Here is an 8,782-nt window from a genome sequence, read left to right as displayed (position 1 = left end):
CCAGTGCTCTGCCGCCAGTAGGTGGGCCGGTACCCCATCAACCTTCTGGCAACTGTCAAGCCCACTTTCGGTCCAGCAGCAAGTGGCGTCATTCGTGGCAGGGCCTGGGGTGCCTTTATTCCCCTTTCCCAGGAGGCATGCTCCTTAATTATGCACAAGCAGGATAAGAAACTTCTCCAGTGTTTCCCCCTTCCCCCCACTTCCTCTCCACCGTGCCCAGATGTCACATCAAATCTGAACACATACAAAAGCTTGAGAGAGGGAGAGGAAAGCTTTCCCAGCTCAAATCTCAAACCTAAAATATTTCTGAAAGGTTGTGACTGGGGAGGGGGAGGGAATGTGGAAAGAAAAAAAGGTCTCTGTAATAACAGCCTGCTTCTAACTAGCGTCTTTTTGTCTCTGCCCCAAGGAAGCACAGCTTTTAAACTAGCAGAGATGCTAAGAGTCACTAGCTAAATACCCTCAGAAGCAAGTCAAGGCCTGCAGAGTTGCTTGCTACTGTCCTTTCCATCAATGTGTGTCTTCTGTTTCCCACAACTTTTTTTGAAGTCTTTTTATTTCTGAAAGTGTCAATTCAAACACAATATGCAATTCCAATCACACAGGCCCAGAAGCTGAAACCACCTCCCCTGCTCTAAGGATCTGTCTCTGTTTAAGCCATGTAAGAGCTTACAAGACTTTTTAGCAACAGCCATCTAAAGAAATGGAAAATATTCAGGTTTTCTTCCCTGCAGTACTGTTTTTGTACACTTGGATCCTTTGTTGAGCTGGCTAAACCAAACACTCAGGAGACCTGACAGCTAACCAGAGCAGAAGAATTGCACCACAAGGGAAAAGACAAACTAGTTTTTCACCCCGGTCAGGATTCTGACAAAACTCCACAGGTTGCCTTTGAGCATGGCAGACTTCCAGCATCACTGAGCCTCCACATGCCCTAAATAAAACTGCTTTTGCACTAGGACAAAGAAAAAAAATTTTTTTTGAACCTGCCAGATTATGTCAAACAGTCAAAGCAACAAGATTTGTCAGCCCACACTGACTGCGAGTTCACAGAACCCAAACTCTCTGACTTGGCTTATTTCTCAGGCAAAGGGCAATCCAGTTCTTCAAAACTCACTCTGAAGGCATGAAAAACTATACTAACCTCAAATAACTTCAAATAGTTAAGTGCAACAGTGGATGTCTACTTTTTACATTTCAGTGCAAGCAAAACAATCCAAAATACTAAGAAATACAGAACACACACAGTGCTTACTCAATGTGGAAATTCAGCACCAGCAAAGGGCTGATGGGGGAGAACCACACAGTGGCTGAGAGTGAGGAAGAGGAGTGAAACAGCTATGGGTGATCATTGTAAGCTTTCAGTACTGTGACAGTGCCAAACAGACCACTGCAATCTTAACTGGAGAACTGATGCAAATTTGTGGAGAAGAGACAAGGTCTGTTGGTAGGCAACGGTGGTCCTTACAGTATGACCTGTCAAATTACCAGTGTCAGTGATGCTCCTGGGTTACCACATACAGTACTAGGAAACACACACTTCAAAAATAAGTGAGTAAATGAAACAAACTTCTATGGACTGGAGATGGCTAACAGAAAAAGAAACAAGGGGGAAAAGGGTAAAATTGGATCACATGCCTTATAGCCAGGGCTTGCAGTTCAGATCTATCCAGGACAAAGAGTGATCAACTAATCAGCTACTTTATGCACAATACCAAACAATCTATATAGCACATAAACCTTTTCTAGTTGGTACTAATTTTTATTAACTATTTAGGGACAAATTAATTTTAAACTCTTATTAGGTTGTGCAACTGTACAAAATCATGCAAAAAAAAGCATTTAAGTTGCCCATTTCCATTCTAGAAGAAATAAAATTCTTTTTTTCACTCCAGTGACTTAACAGGAAAAAAATGAAACTAATAGACACCTATCCCTCATGATAATCCTTGCCAACATCCAGAATATTTTTCTTAATATTCTCCGACTAGAGAAGAACTTAGATTTTCTCACTTACCTCCTTCGTGAGCAAGACTACAGGAAGACACTAACATTTGGGTGTAACGTATTTTGCTTTTCATGGCTATCTTCAGAAACTTAGTCTTAGCAAAGTCACTCTCTAGGGATGTCTATTCCTCTGGATTTAACCACCATAGCAAGCATTGCAAAAAATATATCAATGTTTTTCCTTTCCTTACGTGCTATTCTTTACCAGAAGCAGAATAATTCTTGCTAAACTGGTAAGTTTTTCCTGACGTTGTCAGGTTTTCTCAGCAGGTAAAAACAGCTGATTGTGAAAGAAAAGACCATGTATTAAAAAAAACCCACAATGTGACATCATGTAATTTTGAGATGCGGCAACCACATTTTTGATAGTCAGAAGGGAAAAAAACCCATCATCAACCCACATCACTGTTTTTAATCCAGTGTTTTGTATTTCGAGTAGTATACTCTTGTACCACTTCAGAATAAATAATTAAGGCTTCAGTAATATGTCCTCTCAGGTTCTTGCTATATTGCTTTAAACAAATACAAGCAGATTTGCTACACAGAATGGAACAAAGTAAAGATTAAGCTGATAATTTAAAACACAGGTTATCTAGAGTTAGCTGGTACAAGCTGTTTGCCTAAGAGTTTAAGTGAGAAATTACTGTATGCTTTGTTCACAATGGAAACTTAAAACAGATTTCTTTTTTCTAAATATATGCTAGCTTTATAGCAATATTTTCAGTTGGCAGTGTTAATTCTTTCAGTTGGCTGCCAGCCAAGAAATGCTAATCTTGTGGGGGAAAAGTAAAGAGGTTCCACATAATTTTTTTTCCTACTTTATGGAAACTATGGATTTATCCCTGCTGAAAGGAGCACTGTCCTCATTGAAAGCAGTATAGCTGCTTTTACCACCTTTTTTTCCCCCCACCCAACAATCATATAATGTTGTGCGGGCTGAATTCAAAACTAGCCTTATCAAGACCTTAAAGGAAAAAGGTACCACAGAATAATGTCTACCCCTCCCACCAATCACAACCACTATTGCCAGGATTTGAGCTTTGTCATTTGTAGGACTTGATTTTTTTTTGTTTGTTTGGTTTTTTTTTAGTTTTGCCCAATAAATAACACCAAAACTTTAACAGTGGGATGAAACAGACTGATCTACCTTCTGAACTGAAATTCTGGATGGTTTGTATTTGTTTGGACTCAAAGGCCAGAAGAAAGGAAGCACACTTTTGAAAAAAGGCATTCGAAGATTTAACAGTTACAACTCAACGTTGCAAGTGCCTAAAAAAAGCTAGCAGTGACTCCAGAACCAGCACACAGTTTAAGAATGGGCTCATGTAGTAGTATTTTATATTATTTACTTGCCTTAAATTTTCTAATTCCTGTTTCTTCAAAGGTGAAGAAGGTGGGGCTGCAATGAATTTATCCCCTTCATGGCCTTTATTGCTAGAATAAAAACATTGTATTAATTACCAGGAGCAATAATAAATAATTAAAATTTCTCAGCGTAATAAGGGCCAGCAAAAATTCTATGGCCTAAAACCAGGGTAACAAAGCTATGCAAAAATTGAAGCACATGCTTTTTTCCTAACTATTCTATTTGAGAAGGAAGAAGGGGGACATTTGCTAGGAAGGATTTAACTGACAGACCAAACAACCCATGCCATTCTCCACAGCCTCAAGCTATTTTTGAGGTTTTGTGTAGAACAAGAGCTTTAAACTGGAGAGATGCACCACTCCCTGCATTTGTAGCCTGTCTTCTTTCGGCCTATAAGAAAAGCAGTAAACTAGTTCTCTCCCTAGACACCTTACAAACAAATCACAAATATTCTAGAAAGACAGTCCAAAGTGCTACAGCTTCCTTTAGATTTTCAGTTGCCTTAGCTTGTCTTATTTCAAAATGTCTTTTCTAAAAAAATAAATTTAAAACTACACTTTCTTCAAGTGATATTTGTTTTTTTCTGGGGAACAGGAATTTGTTCTGTTTAAAAAGTCTGCAACTTTACTCTCCAATAAATTGAAATACAACGTTCTTCTGGAGGAAGAATTGAAGAGAAGGTTAGCAGCTGCACCTTGGCAGAGAGAGGTTTAGAAAAAATAGATTAAAAAAAAAAAATGGAAACCGAGTCTGCCCACCTAAACTGATATGAAATGACATTAAAGAAAAATTCTTGTTATTACAGACAGGGAAGATAACTCAGACATGCAAAAGAGATAGCAACAAACTCCAAGGAAGCCTGTACTCCATCCTGTTGTAGTGTATGTACTTCATGCCTTTGCCAAGAATTAGATTTTAGAAAGCATCCTTAACCACTGAAATTATTCACCATTTTCTTGTGAATAAAAGAATCTGCCTCAGAGTCAGCCTGATCAATTAGTGGGATTTGCTTCAAAACCATCCTGTTCAATTACTGTGATTTGTGTGATTTTCTTCAAATGCCTTATATATTTTACTATTCTGTCAGAGTTCCTTGTCAGAGGGAAAGCATCCTTAGAGAACCTTTCAGAATGTGACACAAATTCAAGAGCAGTCTGCTTTATTACTGGATATTTTGAAATTGTCAATGACCACTGGGCGATGAGGGAGTTTTGGTTTTGATTTTTTAAGCTGAGGAAGCATCTGGTTTTGAAAACAGGAATTAATAAAGGATCTTCCTGTACATGGCATGTTTTCCTTTCCTCACTTCTACAAAACCAAACACACACCACCTCCCACCCCAAAACAAAACACAAAATTAGGTCTTGTCTAAGCAAGGGCCACCATTTTGTTTTCATTACTGCCTCTTAGTGGGCCCCATAAGCTTAAAATTGAACTCTCATTTAAACTAAAGAAGCTTCACCTCAATGGGCTGCATACAGCTTGCCAGGGGAAGTTAGTTCACAGCCTCCAACCTCCATAAGGAAAAAAAGAAAAAAACCTACACACACATCCCCCTGCCTCTACCTTTTAAATCATTTGGTCACTTGACTGGAAGGATTGTCATGGGGAAAAAAGGTTACAGAGGACAGCCTTCAATATTGCTCTAGCAGTAGCAGCCCTAATCTATCCCCCAGGCAACCTCAGAATATATGGGGATGCACCATGTGCCTATGCAACACAGCACGTGTGCAGTAAACCCTGACAAATGGACCTTCTCAAAATTTATCTGGTCTTGGGTCTGACAAAAATTGTTTTTTCACTACTCTAAGTAGCTCAAGCTCTAACAACTGCTTTTTCCAGATTATTTACTGTAACTCTTCCTTATCAAAATGGTCATTAATAAAAGTGCAGGGTATGGCAAATTGTCATTCTTCAAAAGGAAGTTTGGAATGCATGAGGATCAACACAAAGAATTAAAACACCTTCCTGCTATTTAATATTAGATATATATTGTCTACAAGTTACTTTTTCCAAAGCTTTAAGAAAAAAAAGATTTTTCTTAAACTTTTTTGTAAAATGCCATTTCTTAAGCCATAGCTTCATGCCACTTTTCTACCTATTGTGTAAATCTCGTTTACCATTTCTAGTCTAAAACAAACAACAAGCCATACTAGGCCTGATGAATGTCAAATCTGGTCATGGGGAAATGCTGACAATGGAATTGGTAGACATTTATATGCTGAACAAACTACACAGCACAAGTGCATGCATGCACACACACAAAATCACTAACTTAGAGAAATTTTACTTAAAATCACAGAAATACCAAAACACACTGCAGGAGGGTATGGGAAAGCACAATATTTGCAACACAGAATTAAGATGGCCAGTGGAAAAACAATTCACTGTCTAATTTATAAAACTTGTTAGGAATGGCAGGAAGAAACTCAATATTTCATTCTTAAATTGGCATACTAAAATTAGCGTACCAGAATTAAAACAGCAAGCAGCTAACCAACTTCCTTGATATCCCAACACTGCTAGGGGTTTGGGCAAAAAGAAAAGTTTATATGCAATTCTGTTTACCTGCAGGCTTCACTGCTTTCACTGCTCTCTGTGTTTCCCCCCAGCTGATGACTAGTTTTAGATCCATTTTCCTGTTTTGGCTCCTGCTGATCTTCTGGCAGTAGCAGCAAGGCATTTCTTAGACAAATTGCTGCAAATTCCATACTGGCTACAGGTATTGCTGAGGACTGCCCATCACTTAAAGAGACACAGAAGTTAGCCAGTGAGTAGCAATCCTACTAAAATAAAAAAAAAAAAAATAAAAGCAGAGCTCCAGAAAGATCTGAATGCAGAAAAAAACACTTTACCCTAAAAAAGCTAAATGTTTTAATATAGCACATTTAATTTATGAAGACTTCTGTATCTTGCTGTTCTTATATATGAAAAGTACACCGTGATGCCCAAAGAGAGTGGGCAGATTCAACTACATAATTACAAGTTCTCTTGTTTTTCTTGACTATACTTTCTTAAGTTTTTTGACAGAGCAACCAGATTCTTCCTGCACTTTTCTAAAATGGATTACTGAAAGTATGTATTTTTTAAAGTGAGAAGAAGAGGACAGATTTAGATAACTGGGAATATAAATTTCAGATAATTTTAAGCTTTAATGGTCTTCTTAGTTACAATGGATGCACAGTTAAGCCCTCTGCTGGCCATCATAAACATCATTTGGATGTCTCCTCCAAGTAGAACTCAAACATTGCAGCATGCCGCTCTCTTCGATACATTAGTAATTCCAAAGTGGACAGATATTCCATGATGTTTTTAAAAACTCCTGATAAGTAGATACACATCCTTAAAGCTGTGACAAGCACAACCACCACCAGAAGAGCCTATAGAGAACATACTTACTTATAAACAACATTCTGTATTGACTGGGATGCCAGGACTATCTTACGGTGGTAGCCTTGACCTACTATGGATTGCACAATTCCCTTTTTGCTGGGAAGACCTTTAGTCTCTTGTTCTGATGTCTGAAAGGAAAGGAAAAAGAAGAAAAACAAACAAACAAACAAAAAAAAGGACTAATACACCAAACCTTGACAAAATACATGGGAGCTGGCAGAAGACATTGAATCCTGCTAAAATGTAAGAATTGATGTTTTATACGGGTACGATTTTACATCTTAAGTATCAGGAAGGATCAGGCAACCTTCTATTGTCTTTGGGTTGCAGAAGGATTTTACAGCACACAGCGTAACAACAGATTAGCTCTGACAGCTTGTCCGATAGCCTACTGACCTAGTTTCTCCTCTGTTTTGAAAGCAAAAGAACAATGAACCAAGTTGTGTTAGAAGTACTGCCAGGATATCTAAAAACAAATCTTATGATCAGCCAAATAGCATTCAAAATTGGCACTAACTCTTGCCATCTTCTCTCCTTTACACAGCATTCAGAACAATCTCTGAAAATGCTGCTCAAACTGATCCATGGGGAGAACAAAGCTGAACCACAACATATGCAAAGTTATGTTACATTAATGTCTTCAACAGATTTTTTGAGCATGCAGACATTTGGGGGGAGGGAGGGAAGGGTGGTGTCAAACCCATTTAAGGTACCCTAATTGTCAGTCCCAAAAATTATGTCTAGACCATATTTGCTGGAGTTTGTTTTACCAAGAGCCTTCTTAACAGCTCTTCTGGCAAGTAAAGTTAGTGATGAAGAGTTGCAGTTGTAAAGAAAAAAACCTTAGCCTAAAACTTTTTTTAAATAGCTATCACTTTTCAGAAATTTTTTCAGAATCTATTGTGAAGAAGATTATAATGGCATTTACTGTCAAATAAAAAATACATACAATGAGTTTGGATATGAAGCATGTGTTTTGGAAAAGGTGTTAAAAAATACAGAAAGGTAACCATACCATCTATATTTTATAAACTGAACTACTAAAGGGGGTGAAAATCAGCTTAAGTAAAATTACTTTTCTGACAGTGTTCAGAGCATAAATATGAACCCATACTTAAGATATCAAGGAATATTATTGTAAATTGAGTTAAAGTCAAATTAAACACACTATTGATTTTAGGGTCTCACTTGTAAGGTAGATTTGCAACACTACAACTTAACTTCCCCATTGCCTTTACTAGTAAGATCATTGACATTATTTCCTTTTCTTGTAAGATCACAAATTTAGGAAAGAGCAAGCTGTCTTTGTGACACGAATTCAAGCTCCCTGGTACAGGACATCACAACTGTAGCAGAAAGCAAGCTAGGCTGCAGGAACCTGGCATGATCTACTGTTTTGGCTAGTCTGCAGTAAATAAAGCAGTGCCCCATAAGGGTCTGTATTTCCCTTTTCCAGACTGCTGAACATTGTCCTTGTAAACAGAATATCAGGCCTGTTTTGGTTTTGTTTCTTGCCACAAAACCTATGCTAATCCAGACTCTCGTGCCCAGCATTCCACCAGAGATGATCCCCTGTGTTGTCTTTTAAGTGTGACTTGTAGCCAGTAGGACAGACACAGAGAACTGCAAAAGGAGTATGAAAAAAGCTGTTCTTCCTGCACTTGCTGTGCTTTATAAAACTCAGAATGCTCTGACAACAGCTAGCACATACACAAAGTCAGTGTGCTTTTGACCCAACACTCTCGAAACTTCAACGGTGTCTTTGTGAAATGGCAATAATAAGTAAACCTCATCTATGAAGGTGTAGATACCTTTCCTAAGTTTTCTGAAGTAGAGACACCAAATCAACAAGCACCCCTGAAATTCACAAGGGAAATTCTGCAAATTTTGTATTTGGAAGGACTTGGTGTGCAGTAAAAAAAGGTGCAGAGGCCGCTCAAAGAGGGGAAACAGAATTCAGGGGTGGAAGGGAAAGAAAGAACATAGCCACTTGTAGAGAGAATTTTAGCTGCGTCA

General features: G+C 38.2%; 1 protein-coding gene across 1 annotated transcript in view; it reads right to left on the bottom strand.

The window, feature by feature from the left end:
* The window catches only part of LOC103770563 (CCR4-NOT transcription complex subunit 10), a gene marked incomplete at its 5' end in the record, with an annotated part of 13,573 nt that extends 6,679 nt beyond the window's left edge, over positions 1 to 6,894 (bottom strand). Inside the window, 3 exons of the mRNA XM_008937828.1 lie at positions 3,361 to 3,441; positions 5,942 to 6,118; positions 6,773 to 6,894. Coding sequence (XP_008936076.1) covers positions 3,361 to 3,441; positions 5,942 to 6,118; positions 6,773 to 6,894 — 380 coding nt within the window. The remainder of the gene's footprint in view (positions 1 to 3,360; positions 3,442 to 5,941; positions 6,119 to 6,772) is intronic.
* Between the last annotated feature and the right edge of the window lie 1,888 nt (positions 6,895 to 8,782).

This window comes from Merops nubicus, unplaced genomic scaffold (assembly GCF_000691845.1).
Source record: "Merops nubicus isolate BGI_N331 unplaced genomic scaffold, ASM69184v1 scaffold10003, whole genome shotgun sequence".
Taxonomy (NCBI): domain Eukaryota; kingdom Metazoa; phylum Chordata; class Aves; order Coraciiformes; family Meropidae; genus Merops; species Merops nubicus.
The sequence above is the reverse complement of the archived record's forward strand: the minus strand, read 5'-3'. Positions and strand labels throughout refer to the sequence as shown.